The following is a 16,100-nucleotide window of genomic DNA, read 5'->3' as shown; positions in this document are numbered from 1 at the left end:
GTGATTCGTCTCCAGCTCCCCTTCTGTCTGTCACAGTGTCATGATCGCTCTGCTTCTCTGTCCAGCTCCTTCTGGCTCCTGTTCTCCCGTTTCTATGTACAGGCCCATGTCATACTCTCTCTGTCTTTTTTATCCCCTCGGTCTTACTTACTTTCCTTGTCTCTTCTTCCCTCCCTCTGTTCATTTTGTTTTCTTTTCGCTCTGCTCATCCTCTCGCTCTCTACTTCTCTCTCCCTGTCTCTCTTTACCTCTCTGTCTCTCACTGTCTCTGTCTTTCTACATCTCTCCATCATCATCTACCTCTCTTTCTACATCTTTCTTTCTGTCCATCCGTTTTTCTTTCTTTCTTTTGTTCTTGTCTTTATTCCTCCTCTCTCCCTCCACCCCTCTCTCCACCCTTCTCTTCCTCTCCCGTGTCCTCGCCCGCCCCTCTCTCTTCCTCTCCCGTGTCCTTGCCCGCCCCTCTCTCTTCCTCGCCCGCCCCTCTCTCTCACTCTCCCATGTCCTCGCTCGCCCCTCTCTCCTCCTCTCTCAGAAAGCAGAGAGAACTCGTTCAGTCACTCTCGCAGCTCCAGCGTGTCGAGCATCGACCGCGACACCAAGGAGGCCGTCAGCACGCTGCAGTTTGGCGAGTCGTACGGGCGCAAGGGTGACGCCCTGCCCACGCCGTGCCTGTGGGTGGGCACCAGCCTGGGGGTGGTGCTGCTCATCCCCATGTCCATACCCACCGAGGAGGAGGAGAGGCTGGAGGAGCCCGTCACCATCGGCCCTAGCGGTGAGGCTACCCCACCCTGAGGGGGAGGAGGGGACCAGGGATGGGGGAGTTGTAGTGGGGGTCATCTCTGGGTCATTCACAAAGCGCTCCGTAGACCTTTTTTTCTAATACTGGTTTGGTTTTTGGAATTTGGAATTTTGGGATGGAACACTGTAACGTTCAATCCATGGATGGAATGTTGTTTGTTTGACAGCAAAGTATTTTCCTTGATTGATATCCTTCCGCTCACACTCAAGTCATTACAAAAAGTTCAATAGAAAGTAGTCCCGATCTTTCAGTACTTTCTAGTAAACACAGCATCCAAAAAGAGATATGTCCTTACTCTCCTTGTCTCCGTCAAATAGGTTCAGTCCTCATGCTGAAGGGCTCCATCCTGCGCTTTGCCTTCCTGGACTGTGGGGGCGCTCTGATCCAGAGTCCCTACGAGGTGTGGCGGGACCCTAACGTTCCCGAGGACCCAGAACGGCCCCGAAGACGCAGGCTGGTCAACTTCTCGCCCTCGTCCTCCCAGGACGCGTGTGCGGACGGCCACCTGACCGTGGTGTGCTCTGAGAAGCAGGCCAAGGTGTTCCTCATGCCCTCGCAGGCGTGCCTGTTTGTCCACAACATCACAGAGTCCTCCTTCGTGCTGCGGGCCGACGTGGTGACGGTGTGTAACAGCGTGGGCCTGGCTTGCTTCTGCGCCAACGGTCACGTCATGATCCTCAGGTACTGAAGGAACACCTCAGATCAAACTGGGCCACATGCGTTAGATCCTAGGGGCAACTTGACGTGCACTGGATTATTCGGCTTTCCCTACCCTAACCCTATGGAGCAGTCCCAAATGTGCATGCTCCAGGGTGAATCAAATGTTGCAACGTGGTGGATTTATATACTGTGAAGGGGTTTGAAGGAAGGTCGATCTGAGGTCTGTTTCACACAACGTGAGCTGTGTGGATGATACCTTGCATGGTCGGTTCTGACAGTCTAATCCACGGTTAATCCCTCTCGCTGGCCCACCTCGTCTCCTGATATCCAGCTCTCAGCTTCGGGCAAAGAACTGGAACTAGTGCAACAATATGTCTCAAACTGTATTTTAGTTGAATTAGCTGTTGTTGTGACTGCTAGTAGCTTTCACAAACAGCTTTGACTGTGTGTTCACCTTCTGCTTTTTAAATCGTATACATTTTATTTTCTATCTCTCAGCATCGGTAATGATCTTTGTGAACAGCAGTGTTGTCATCCCCCCCCCCCCCCTCTCTCTCTCTCTCTCTCTCTCTCTCTCTCTCTCTCTGTCTCTCTCTCTCTCTCTCTCTCTGTCTCTCTCTCTCCCGTCTTCCTGTGTCCGGCTGCAGCTTGCCCAGTCTCAGGCCTCTGATGGACGTCAACTACTTGCCGCTGACAGACATGCGTATCGCTCGCACCTTCTACTTCACCAACAGCGGCCAGGCCCTTTACCTCAGCTCCCCCACTGAGCTCCAGCGCATCACCTACAGCCAGGAGATGTGTGACAACCTGCAGGTCAGTGTGTGTGACTGTGTGTGTGTGTATCTGTGTACATACATACTGTATGTGTGTGTTTGTGTCAGGGCTGGAGGGGGAAGTGTACACTGTGTGTGTGCGGGCACGTCTGTTTTCTTGAGCGTCTGTGATAATAGTGAACCCGCATCTGGTTTGTTTGAGTGAGAGAACATGTGTGCACACACTTGCATCTGTCTGTGATGTTTGTGTGTGTTGCTGTGGTCGGTAATCTCATCGCTCTGTAGCCATGACAGCACGTAGCATCCTGCTTCTTCCACTCTCTGAGATCGCTCCGAGCCGCCGGGGAGTAAATATACCGGTGCCATAATTGATACCTTTGGTAAAACTCAGTTGTGACAGTGGCTATTGAAGTGAAATGTCACGCCTGTCATGTGTGGTTTGAGCTTCACAGCGCTGACTCCATGGGGTTGGTGTGTGTGTTTGTGTGTGTGTGTGTTTGTGTGCGCGCGAGTCTGACGTGCCATCACAGAATTCATACCCTAATAAGAACAGGCATCGGTAGAGCCAGTAGCCTGAACATGAGGCCTCAGTGTTCCAGACACTGAACAGGACACGGGATGTTACAATACTGCCACCTGCTGGTTAAGAAACGTTTGATCTTGGTATATATTGGTATATATACAGTTTACATTTATATACTGTCTAATGTAATATAATCTGTACATCTTTCTCTGATATAAATTCATTGATATTTGTTTCACTCCTGAATGTTCTGACTGGGTCTGTGTGTGATTGGTGTGTTTAAATGGGTCTGTGTGTGATTGGTGGATCCAGGAGATGTTGGGGGAGCTGTTCACGCCCATAGAGACACCGGAGGCCCCGAACAGAGGGTTCCTCAAGGGCTTCTTCGGGGGAAACGCCCAAAACTTTGACCGAGAGGAACTATGTACGTAAAACCTGTGTGGGAGTGCGGTGGTGTGTTTGGTAGTTCGTGAGAAAAATCGTAGCGTTGGGGGGAAAAAATTGATATTTTCCTTATGCATCGATACACTACCTCTCTCAATCAACTTTCTACAAAACGTACAAGAAAAATGTAATGTCAAATGTAAATGTAAAAAAAAACTTGCAACAAAAATCCATGAGTGAAATCTATCTCAATGTCCTTCTCTTTCGGTCCCCTTCTTTGTGCAGTCGGCGAGGCGGCGGCGGGTAAGGCCTCCAGGAGCCTGGCGCAGCACATCCCCGGCCCAGCAGGCATGGAGGGCATGAAGGCAGCGGCAGGCGGGGTGGTGGGAGACCTGGCCCGGGCCCGCATCGCCCTGGACCAGAGGGGCGAGCGCCTGGGAGAGCTGGAGGAACGCACCGCCCTCATGATGACCAGCGCAGACACCTTCTCCAAACACGCTCACGAGGTAAAGCTGGGTGGGGGGTGGGGGCAGGCTGACAGGGGGGGGGGGGGGGGGTGTTTGGGGTAGGCTGACAGGGGGGGGGGGGTGTTTGGGGTAGGCTAACAGGGGGGGGGGGGGTTGGGGTAGGCTAACAGGGGGGGGGATTAAATTCACTTGTAATATGGTCGAGGGGATTGAGGTTGATGGGAGTGGAGAGGGATAGCACAGCGTGGAAACACATTTTCTGGTGAGTTCTCTCACCATGACTGTCCATTCCGTCCTCTTTGTCGGTCTCCTGCAGGTGATGCTGAAGTGCAAGGACAAGAAATGGTACCAGTTTTAATGGCAGACCAATGGTTGGAAGTCTGCCCTTCGACCTGGTGGTGGAGCTACGCTTCGACACGGACTTCACTCTACCGATGAGGGAGAGAGAGAGAGAGATGAGACGGAGAGAAAAGAGTGACTTTGTGTACACAGGCCTCTCTGCGGGCTGTCTGTGCAGCATTGTCAGATGAGTGGTGGTATTGGATAAAGGCTGGTCGTTGGTGTAGACTGCAGTGAGATGGACACAGACCAAGATGGGGGGACCCAGGGGATGGAACAGTCCACCCGTGTGGAACAGTCCATCCGTGTGTGTGTGGGAGGGGTGGGTTTGCTTGACCTTGCTGTGTAGATATTCTAAAGTTAAGACATCAACAAGACTGCATGAAACACAATGGATGACTACAAAAAATAACTACAACTGCCATATTAAAAAGCAGCATGCTACTTTAACAGAGGGAAATACTAAATACAAACTTTTATTTAATAATATAAGCCAACAAACAGAAACTATGAAAAACTTTATATTTTTTGAAATATTGAGAAAATATATATAAAAAGGGAAATGTATACCTGCATTGCTATGAAGCCAAATTTTATTTATATATTTTTTGCCTTATTTTTTCTTTGATTTTTTAAACTAAACTCAAATAATTTCTGTATCAATTAATACTTATTACAATACCATTGCCAATACTAGTCCCATTTCTTTACTTAGACCTTATGCTACACCTTATTCTATGCTAAACATCTATACTCCAAATGTCTCCTTGTTACCTCCACACTCTTCATGAAATGGGGGCAGTGAAAATACAAATTAGTCAATCAACACTTTGAGCAAATGCACTATCCACATATAAGCACTAATTTCATTTTCTTGGCTGCTGCTACTTACTATATCTGACATTATAGAAAAAGGTACATTTCACTCCCCTGTGAAAATTATAGGAACACAGAGGTTGGATTGCTAAATGTGTGAGAGGGTATGATAATGAATTGTGGTGGTCAATGCTTGCCTGTGAGGTCTGGAGTGAGTGTGTTTATATTTATAAGCATTATGTAATAATTCACGTGCCATAAAATCAAGATGGGTGAACCCCCTTCCTGTAAACTAGCCAAGCGCTAACGTGAAAGTCATGATGCAGTCTGTTTCCTGTAGAGGACAGTAGTTGAGCCGAACCCTTTCGGATCTGCCCATTGATTGGCCGTCTGTTAATGTCACCTGACTGAATTTATGTCAACTTCGTTTTGAGAAATAGTGACGTTTCAAACTTTTTATTTTCTGCTGTTTTTTTCTTTGTTGGAAATGTTCTGCTGCCTATGTCATTTCTCTGAGGTTGGTGAGTCATCGTCATAAGTGTCACACACAAACCACCGTAAAAGACTTGCCAAAGCAATTGAACACGAACGAAGTTCTCTGTAGAGTGTGCCATTTAAATGTCCTTGTGGATGGTGGGTCCTGTGTTTACATTTCGGTTAAACAGAGCCCAACCCTCTTTAACACTACGATGTTGAACTATGCTTCATGATTCTAGACGTGTAACTCGCTCACAGGAGTAGGAACATTGGGGATGTGTCGTCTGGTCGTTACACCAACGACCCTAACGACGATACTAGGATGAGGGTGGGGATGAAACGTACCTTGTAATTGCCTTTGGAATATAATGATTTAAGCAGATATTGTATTCATTCTTTCTGTATTGATTCCCCCCATGTTAGTGTTACATTCTCGGTCCTCATCCCCTGTTTGATAGATGTCGCCTTTTTCTCTTTAAATGCTACTATATGTAAAAAAATGTTCTATGGTCCATGTAATTGTATGTGTTGTACAAGTCAATGAGTGTACATGGGCAACACTGGGAACCCCCTGTGATAATTGAGAAAAAGATGCATACACCGAGAATATTATTTTCTCTACAGTTTGACAAATTTGAAAAACAGAAGATTATTTGGACCCTGACATCCTCATTACCCATATCAAATTTTAATTTCTATTTTTTTTTTTGACATGTCACCTGAGTGGATACTAGACCAAAAATGGTTATTACCCTCTCTTATAAGGTAGGCTACACAAACACAGAAATAAATTCACTTGTATTGCTATCATTTCACCTTGCTCCCTCTTAGGCTTGTGTGAAATGTCTGAAGGACAAGTTCAGCTTGTCTGGAACCCCTGTACATTCACACAGTTCAGGATGGGTTTAAAACTTGAAGCATACTCAATTGGCTTTCCTGGCAGATACGTCAATTGAATTGTCAATTGTTCATGAGTGAATGTGGTTGTGCCGAAAGAAAGAAAATCTATTTCTCTACACGTACTGTTCATGAGATCTGTGTTGATATCAGTGGAGTTAACTTTAATGGCAGAGAAGAAGAAAAAAAAAATCTGATTACTGACTGGGTGTTCTGTTTATGTGTGTTTGGTTGTTATAGCAACTGTACAGTTCAACCCTGGGAGTGAAGACAAACACACACACACACAAAAGAACTAAAAAGACACAAAAACAGTGTTAGGGTATTATTCTCTGTAAACGTGGTCCATGTTTGATGATGATACTCTGGTGTTCCAGCTCAGTCACTAAGACTCTGTAGTTCTCTGGTTGTCTGACCAAGACATTTCTCTGGTTTTCTCAAAGACGGCAGCAAAGTTTGTCTTGTTTAAATGGATTCTACCACCTTTTGTTCTTATTGATATTATAGTAGTGTAATAGAGATTACTGGAAAAAAAAGAATTGAAAAATATGTTGATGCAAATCAAATTGAAATAAACATTGATTGATGTACACCCTAGATTAACTCAGTTTTTCTTGTCTAGTCCTGTGGTCTTGTCAGTTAGGTATATCTATATGTGAATCCCACTATAATAATAGCCTTAATTAATAATCATTCATTTTATAGTTCCTTTGGGGGAGTTGTTCATATCAGACATAGCCTGGAGTTGGCTACACTATAGACAATGGTTTAACATTTATTTTATGTTAAACATTCGTTTTGAAACACCGTAACAACATTTTAAGACAGAGTGAAAATACACATTCTTTCTTACGTAAGAAGTTAAACTACTTCGCGTGTCAGACATACGTCTGAACGTCCCCTTCCTCTAGGCCAATCAGATTAAAGCTTTACTTTCATTGCACGCCAGACGTGGAAGAAACAGCCAATCAGACGGTCTCTCTCCGTGTCCATCTGCATGACACCATCCGTAGAAGTTAGTCTTCCATGTCGAGGAACACATTTAAAAAAAAAAATCTCCGTTATACCGACAACTTTAGCTATACGTGTGACAGAGATATCGTTGGACGGAAACAAAGACACAATGATGTGTCACTGTGACTTGATGAAACATTGTATCCGTACAGTTTCGTGAAAGGGTGTGAACGCATAGTGTCTGGTGCATACCGCTTCTGGCGACCAGATGTAGAATTGTGCATTTACATTACAAGGGAATGGAAATTTGCAATATTGAAACTGTTCTGTAAAGAATCGGGGAGAAGACAAAAAAACGACAGAGAAACGCCGTTTCAGGAAAACCGATATCTAAAATGTTGTCTAAACTGTCGTGGTTTGTGCTGTGCTGGCTTGGACTCTTAATTCTGCCTCCTGGATATTGCGCCGGTTCGTTGCCGAGTGCTGCAAACACTTTGGTATGGGGCCCTGGACTGGAAGCAAATGTTGTTCTTCCTGCACGATTTTTCTTCATACAAGCAGTGGACAGCAATGGGAGAAAGTAAGTAGTATCATAGGCCTGTGTAGTCATTGTCCGTCAACGACGGCTGAAAGCCGTCTATCAAAGGGGCGTAAATGGGCTACAATGTTATAACATCTTAAGCACGTGTGTAGGGTTTCAAAAAGTTGAACACCAAGCTTGCGTCACTGAATACACATGAGAGACTGAGATCACATTGTGCATTCATTTGGTTCGAGTACAACAAGCAACAAGTCCATTCAGTAGAACGACACCTTGGGGCAAAATACGGTATCTTGTGTGCGTGTCGTTTTCCTTCGAGTGTCATATCGGTTGTCTCCGTAGAAAGTCACTGTTTCGTCATCTTTAACTATTAGGCTTCATAGACTAATCGTTACATCATTGTTGTTTTGGTGTGGCTGACCAGATGCACAGGTGAACCTTCAGGTGAATCCTTCCTCACAACTCAAAAGCAGCAAATGCAGTCTAATTCAGTGTACAATAAACTTTCTCAAATAACAAAATATTGTTCCATCATGTGCACTAAAATACAAGGGCAAGATCAAGGATTGTCGTTATTAAACCTGCGATCTTACCTGCTGACTTTGTGCCTTGTAGTCTGACGTCTTCCCCAGGCGAGGGCACCTTCAAGGTGAAGATCGTGTGTCCCACAGAACAGTTCTCCAGGATCTGGATCCAGGTTCTGGATCGCAGAGACGGCTCTTTCCTCGTACGCTACAGGATGTACGCCAGCTACACAGACCTGCATATTGACGTTCTGCTCGAAGACAAGCATGTCGCCAAGTCTCCGTTCACTGTGAAAGGTGCAGCGCCACTCATCCGTCTATAAATGAGAGAGTTATGCTTCGGGATAACACTCAACCCAAGTACATACAAATATGCTCACTTCTTCTCTGTTTCTTACGCACGCACGCACGCACTCTTTGTCAGTCCTCAAATGAATGCTCAAACGAGGGCCTGCTCGATCCATGACCCTCTCCTCCTTCTGTGTCCACCCCATGTGTGTCCCCCATGTGTGTCCCCCATGTGTCCCCCCCATGTGTGTGTGTCCCCCATGTGTGTTTCCCCCATGTGTGTCCCCCCCGTGTCCCCCCCCATGTGTGTCCCCCCATGTGTGTCCCCCCATGTGTCCCCCCCCCCCCCCATGTGTGTCCCGCCATGTGTCCACCCCATGTGTCCCCCCCATGTGTGTGTGTCCCCCATGTGTCCCCCCCATGTGTGTGTGTCCCCCATGTGTGTCCCCCCCCATGTGTGTCCCCCCATGCGTGTCCCCCCATGTGTGTCCCCCATGTGTGTCCCCCCATGTGTGTCCCCCCCATGTGTCTCCCCCCCCCCATGTGTCCACCCCATGTGTCCCCCCCCATGTGTGTCCCCCCATGTGTCCCCTCCCATGTGTCCCCCCCATATGTCCCCCCGTCTCCAGGCCCCGTGTACCACGATGGCTGTGACTGTCCCCAGCCCAGTGGGGCAGAGTGGCAGCGGGACATGCACTGCCCCTCCTCCTTCCCCCAGATAGAGAGCGACCTGGCCCTCTACCCCAGGGTGGACCCGGACCGCAACGCCCAGGAGATTCCCCAGCGCTTCGGCCAGAGACAGAGCCTGTGTCACTACACCATCAAAGACAACAAGGTCATACCCATGGACACATTTCTAGAGCTGGCAGGTTCTGGGAATTTGGTGTCTGATGTTTAACGACTGGCATTCCACTGCCTGATGACCAAGACAGGCGGTGGAACACAGCTATTTTGACGTTAACTAAAGCAGCGATCTACACATTTTACTAGAGCTCAGTGCAGGTCGTCACAAGATGATCATAGTCGGTTTGGTGTGCTTTACTTCGAACGAAACCATATCAATTGTACTGTTTCTCTTTGTTACAGATTGAAGTAGCTTGACTTGGGTTAGTAGTTGTACCGTAGACGTGAGGGATGATTGGCTGTCTGCCACTGTGTTGTATAGGGGAGGGACAACATTAAACAGACATTCATTTATTTCTAAACAAATTCCAAATAAACGTATTTGGAGTTAAAGAGCAAGCAGAGAGAGTCTGTCGGCATGTGTGACTCAGGAAGCAGGGGTACGCCCACACCCTCCAGCAGGGTTTCCAACAGCTGGTCACCACCCCTGTAACCATGGTATTCTGACACCAACAGGTGTGGAGTGTTTGAAAGGTGAAACTGGTCAGAACTGTCCCTGACACCAACATTCTCCTGACATAAATGCTTGATGGAACATATGTCACAGCAGTTCTGTCTGGTGTCTGTACATCAGTGTTGTTTTGGAAACACTTCCTGTCATGTTGGATGTGTTAGAATCTTTGACCGGTCCTGGGATCCAAATCACTGTGGATGTTCAGACAGGACCCATCTTTTTGTTTTGCAAGTGTTGACATAATGAACAAACAGGGGAACTGTGTGTGTGTGTGTGTGTGTGTGTGTGTGTGTGTGTGTGTGTGTGTGTGTGTGTGTATGTGTATGTGGGCAGGAAGGCTGTGTGTGTGGCAATTGGCAATAGAAGAACTGTGTGAGAGGCCTCATGTCGTAATCTAGAACCTTGCAGCAGCATGCACTATAGCCCATAGCTTATTCCAATGTACTGCTTCAGTTATCATGAACGTTAAACTAGAATTAAACACGACTATTGAAAATTATGTTACAGATCTACTAGCTCTGAGCATCGACACCTGATGTACTCTGCTGTTTCAGGTCTACATTAAGACTCTAGGAGAACATGTGGGGTTCCGGATCTTCATCGACGCCTTTCTCCTTTCTCTGACCAGGAAGGTAAGTGCTCACATGAACATCCACAGTGTTTTTAACAGGAAGCAGCCTACCACGTGGGAGTTATTCCTCCAAGTGACCACTAGATGGAAGTGTCATTCCATAGCAGGATCATCAGATACAAACCTTCACAGGACGGTGGTGGAAATACAAACTGGATTACAGTTTCCATACAAACTGAAATACAAACTGCCTTGATTATTTCTGAAATACGTAGTTGCAAATGGACTGTCTAAGCCATGACTCCCATGGAAGCAAAATACAGGACAGATGAACGACTTGACAAGATGAGGGCTAGGCCTGTCGACATGCAGGTTCTAAGAGCCGAGGGTTCTCTGTGTTCCAGGTGCGTGTTCCTGACGTGGAGTTCTTTGTGAACCTGGGCGACTGGCCCCTGGAGAAGAGGAGTCCCTCAGACAAGCTGCACCCCATCTTCTCCTGGTGCGGCTCCAACGACACCAGAGACATCGTCATGCCAACCTACGACCTCACCGAGTCGGTCTTGGAGACCATGGGAAGGCAAGGCTGTCTCTCCTTACAAACATTGGAAAATAAAAACTGAAAGCTTTTGGGTTCAAAATGAATCAGGGGCGCCCTGGGAGCTCACTGGATAAGAGCGCGTACAGTGTAGACTGAAGCTTTACCTCTCTGCTCTCTCGCTCTCTCTGCTCTCTCTCTGCTCTCTCTGCTCTCTCTGCTCTCTCTCTCTCTCTCTCTCTCTCTCCTTGCCTTTCCTGTTACACTTCACTTACAAGCTTTTATAAACAGGTATTCTCCTCCACTCAACAGGGTGAGCCTGGACATGATGTCTGTTCAGGCCAACACGGGCCCCCCATGGAGCGAGAAGAATGCCTCTGCCTTCTGGAGGGGGAGGGACAGCCGTAAGGAGCGCCTGGAGCTGGTGAAGCTGGCCAGGGCGCACCCCAACATGGTGGACGCTGCCTTCACCAACTTCTTCTTCTTCAAGCACGACGAGAGCCTCTACGGGCCGCTGGTCAAGCACGTGTCCTTCTTCGACTTCTTCAAGGTGAGGAGATGGCGTGGCGTGGCTCGCTGGGTCGCCGCAGTGTCGCCAGCGCTGCTCGTTTGTTCGCAGTTCTTTCCAGTTTACGTTTAGCTGGCTCTAGTGAATGCGCATCCAGGACAGAATGTTTAAGTTTTGGTTTGTCATATTTAGGGTAAACCCAGGACCTAGTATGATGGGTTTGCATTGAGCATGAATGTAGTCTAGCTTTTATGGAGTGACATGTGCACCTGGCTCTATGAAACCTGACTGTTCACAGGTAGGCCTTAAAATAAGGACTCCTACAAGGTAGAAGAGTCAAAGACTATATATTAAATCGCTAGACAAGTGACCTGGCAACATCAGTATAATAATAGTAACAGTAATATTCTGTAAGCCAAACATTGTGGTGTCACTAATTCCCTTATTTCCTCTTATAAAGAATGTAAATTGCTTGTAAAACACAATGCAACCACCAAGGAGTCACATTTGTTAAAATGTTGGTTTTATGCAGTTAACTTTACAATGCCATAAACATGACTAAGCAAGGAAAAGAAATACCAGTGGGTACATATCTCAGCTGTAAAGAAGGAACGGTCTCCTCACAAGCATTCCATGTACATTTGAGCACCCTACAGACATAGTCTATTTCGATGTTAAAACTGAAATTACGTGTCTATAAAGTCAAACCTCTGCATGATATGAAACATAGTCAGTAAACCAACTGAAAGCATTAGCACACTGGCATATTATCCTTTAAAATTAAAAATGCATTTATTGAAATCTCTGCCACAAAAACACAACAAAGTTGGTTACTTTCCCGTTGGGTCTCAAACTCCCCAACACAAACAGAACCGTGTCTGTAACATCCTAACATTCTGCTAACACGCTCCCCCAACACTCTGCTAACACGCCACCTCATCACCAGCTCATCCCCGCTTCCCTCTCCCACAGTACAAGTACCAGATTAACATCGACGGCACGGTGGCTGCGTACAGGCTGCCCTACCTGCTGGCAGGGGACAGCGTGGTCCTGAAGCAGGACTCAGGATACTACGAGCACTTCTACAGCCAGCTGCGGCCGTGGGAGCACTACATCCCCGTCAGAGCCGACCTGGGAGACCTGCTGGACAAGATCACCTGGGCCCGCCAGCACGACCAGGAGGTGAGGAGGAGGAGGAGGAGGAGGAGGAAGGGCAGTGCCAACTTCTTAGTTCTAAATGTTATGTCTAAAAGTATAGTGACATATTGTAGCTTTTGGTTTTTATACTCGCATACCTGTTCAATGTTCAAACATTTGATAGACCCTTCTCTCACCCTAGACAGAGACCAACCAAAGAAAGTTGTAACATGGCTTCATCGTTTTATGTTTTATTTGCCACAATTTCAAGTTTTTACCCTTTTATTTCTCTCTTTCAGGCAAAGAAAATTGCAGAAGCTGGTCAGCAGTTTGCCCGCTCACATCTCCTGGGAGACAGCATATTTTGTTACTACTACAAGCTTTTCCAGGTAATGTTCATGAAAGCAGGGAGGACAGCGAGGGGCCCAGTGACCGCTTGCTGATCCTCGAGGAATGAGCAAAATGTTTATTGATATGAAACATCTTAACATTTTACGGTGTGAACGAAGGCCCCGAAGTTCACTCGTACTTTTATATTCCTTTACATTTTTACAGCTTGGGGCAAAGCCGAACCTCTCCCTTGTCAGACAGCCTGCTTATCAGCTGGACTATCTTATCTTGACATCTCTACCTGACATCTTATACAGCTCCTTCAAGGACAGTAGTCATGAGGTTTCCTGGCTCAGGTCACGGCAGAACTGCCATGTACCTCTGAACGTTCCCCTACTGTGCCCTCAGTCTGTTGATAACTTGATTCATCAGTGTATCATCACCTCGAATGAAGGGGAGGAATCACTGAATTCAGCATCCCATCCTGGTCCTTAGTTATGTTTAAACATCCCTATTTAGTTCAGAGGAACACAGTTTGTGAAAGTCGTAGTTTAATGTTAAGTAGTGAAAAGTCGGGCAGGGATTCACTTTAATTCGTTTTTTTTTCTCATCGGCTTGGTTCTCTTTGAGCATGTTTATAGGTTTTATATTGGGCTTAGTGCTGGCCTTGAGGAGAATCTCAAGGTCTTGTTTAGCATGACTGGTCTACCAACAGATTTGAGTTTTGTTGTGTTGACGTCTGTCGTTAAAGATGTTTTTATCCTCTCTCTATTATGGTTCTGTCCAAGGCTTCATGTTTTCCTCATTGTCATGCTTGATTTTGACATCAAAGCACATGTAAACCCACCCACACACACACCCCCCCCCACACACACACGTGACACGGTCTACTGTATTTTTCCACCGGTAAGTCATGAAAGCTCTGGAAATGAATCCTAATGTTTTACCAGCTACATAACAAAAATACATTTCCTTATAGACTTTTGAGAAATAGGTGTGTACTAGCCAGAGAGAAAACCAATATTTCTTTAAATACACTATTTCTGCCTTTTAGTACAATATAAAATATGTAAACTTTGGTCTTTTTTTCACAGCCTTTTCTTTAAAAGGTGTATCTAATTATTTAAAATGTAGTCATATGATAAATTTTTCTGTCTAGATATTTTTCTGTCAACATATCTCACCAAATGATATTATCTTGTCTCACTGACAAATGATTTAGCTTCATTTGAGCACCTACTTTAACACGCTAGTTATAAAATATTTGAGGGGACATTGATGGCAGGACACTGCCTTGCCCTATGTCTGAGAATGGGACATCTTGGATGTTTGCAACGTGGCCCGAGAATACTTTATTGGACCCCATAAGCCTGCAGTTCAAGAACTTATGTTTAAACACACTTTCTGGCTCAAAGTAGAATGTCAGTCATAAAGGTTTATGCTCTCTAGATGGGAAGGTGTGGGGGAGGTCACAGGGCATGCTGCTACCTGCTGGAGTTTGGCATGGTTTGAAGTTACCATGACGATTACAGTGCATCTGCGCAGATGTTTGTCAGTACGAATGCCTTTTGCTTACTTTGCTTACACCAGCTGTCCAGATTACTCTTGATCTATTGATTACAGTCTTATTGAGTGATATTTGAATACACGATTGTTTCAGTTATCCGCTTGATGATTTATAAAAAATAAAATCTAAAATATTCTTTCGGACAACACCTACAGAACGGCGATTTTTTTTAAAATCCATTTTGTTCTGGTTTGTCTGCAGGAGTATGCCAAGCTGCAGGTGAGGGAGCCCAGGGTTCGAGAGGGCATGGAGAGCGTTCCCCAGCCCTCGGAGGACCTCTTCCCCTGCTCCTGCCACAGAACACCGGTAAGCACCGTCGCTAAGCAACACCGGGAGGCTCACTTTGGGTCTCATTCAAACAGAGGCACAGGTGTCATCTCTGAAAACAGGCAAATATGTGTCGTCGTTCCCCCCCCCCACCCCCCCCACACACACACAGGCTTTTTATTAAAGAAAATGTGACAGCCGTTTCGTCAGTTACTTAGTTAGGTAGTTATATTAAAAGCTGTGAAAACAAACCCACGCTCGTGCATTCATATATATATAATAATAATAATAGATCTTGTCTAGATAATAATAAATAGTCTTGATCCGTTGACGCTTTCAACCTGAAAGTGGTGTTGTCATGGATACTTGATGAGCTGCGGAGCACAGCTACAGTACATTCCATAGAACAGTCACACCTGTGTTTCCATGACATCGATGCCGGTCAGGCGGCTCATGAGCGTGGCTGTCTGTTAGAAGACCCACATCAGTGCTGCCCTCAGAGCGGCTGCCCTTAGAGCGGCTGCCCTCAGACAGGGAAGCAGGCCTGTAGAGGCCAGGAACATAGATATATATAGATATATAAGGCCTTTATATCTTTCTATGGCCAGGACAGCGCAAGGGATTAGAATATCTGTTGTTGCTTGGCCTTGAACCGAGACTCTTGTGTTTATATACCAGCTGATTAGGATCGAAAGAGAACACAATTTAGAGAAATAAGCCAGGAATCTTTTTACGAGCAAACTGTCCAAGGTTGATTTGAAAAGTGACACGAGTGAAGTGGATTCTGTCAAATTGTTTTATTAATTTATGGGGAGACTCTGACTAAATACTGTCAGTCCTGAACCTCAGTCTCCACGTTCATGGATGATCTTTTATTAATATTTAAGATTTTTGCTATTGATGTTTTTAATAGTTGATTCATCCGAAACCCATAACAAATGCATAGACATGTGGCACATTTATATTGTGATTTTATATCACCTAACTGAAACTGAAAAACATAACTTTTATGACCCTGACACTAACCCTTTCCCAGATCAAGTTTGTGACAATTATTTTTGTTTTATTTTACAGCCTAAAGATGAACTTTGATCGGTCCTGTGTTATAGTATCAAACAATTGCTTAATTGTGTGTACATGTATTATTAAATGATTGTTGTTACTATTTGTATTGTTGCCTCCTGCTCAATATGTTGCTTTGCACATTTTTATAATAAATATTTTTTCTATGTTTGTACAAAGTTTGTGCTTGCTTCCCAATCCTTCATTAACAACATAATAACAAGGTATGCAGGTAGATTTATGTTGAAGACAGTTATTAATAATTAGTTTGTAATGTCACTTTTTAGGATCAAACTCTGTAGATAAAGGCAGAAGACATCC

General features: G+C 45.6%; 2 protein-coding genes across 2 annotated transcripts in view; both read left to right on the top strand.

Annotated features, from left to right (window-relative positions):
- Nucleotides 1–4,807, top strand: part of stxbp5l (syntaxin binding protein 5L) — a 67,936-nt gene extending 63,129 nt beyond the window's left edge. Inside the window, 6 exon segments of the mRNA XM_047047364.1 lie at nt 536–775; nt 1,120–1,483; nt 2,110–2,275; nt 3,071–3,182; nt 3,428–3,648; nt 3,926–4,807. Of these exon segments, the coding sequence (XP_046903320.1) occupies nt 536–775; nt 1,120–1,483; nt 2,110–2,275; nt 3,071–3,182; nt 3,428–3,648; nt 3,926–3,967 (1,145 nt within the window). The 3' untranslated portion in view covers nt 3,968–4,807.
- Nucleotides 4,808–7,104: 2,297 nt separating this feature from the next.
- poglut2 (protein O-glucosyltransferase 2) lies at nt 7,105–15,943 on the top strand. Its single transcript, XM_047047784.1, has 10 exons — nt 7,105–7,672; nt 8,249–8,454; nt 9,075–9,280; nt 10,357–10,434; nt 10,778–10,950; nt 11,221–11,458; nt 12,389–12,598; nt 12,853–12,942; nt 14,652–14,756; nt 15,792–15,943. Exons 1-10 carry the CDS (start codon nt 7,488–7,490, stop codon nt 15,807–15,809), a joined length of 1,509 nt encoding a protein of 502 aa, XP_046903740.1. The 5' UTR covers nt 7,105–7,487; the 3' UTR covers nt 15,810–15,943.
- The last annotated feature ends 157 nt before the right edge of the window (nt 15,944–16,100 follow it).

Source organism: Hypomesus transpacificus, chromosome 23 (assembly GCF_021917145.1).
Source record: "Hypomesus transpacificus isolate Combined female chromosome 23, fHypTra1, whole genome shotgun sequence".
In the NCBI taxonomy this organism is placed as follows: domain Eukaryota; kingdom Metazoa; phylum Chordata; class Actinopteri; order Osmeriformes; family Osmeridae; genus Hypomesus; species Hypomesus transpacificus.
This window is presented reverse-complemented; position numbering and strand designations above follow the sequence as displayed.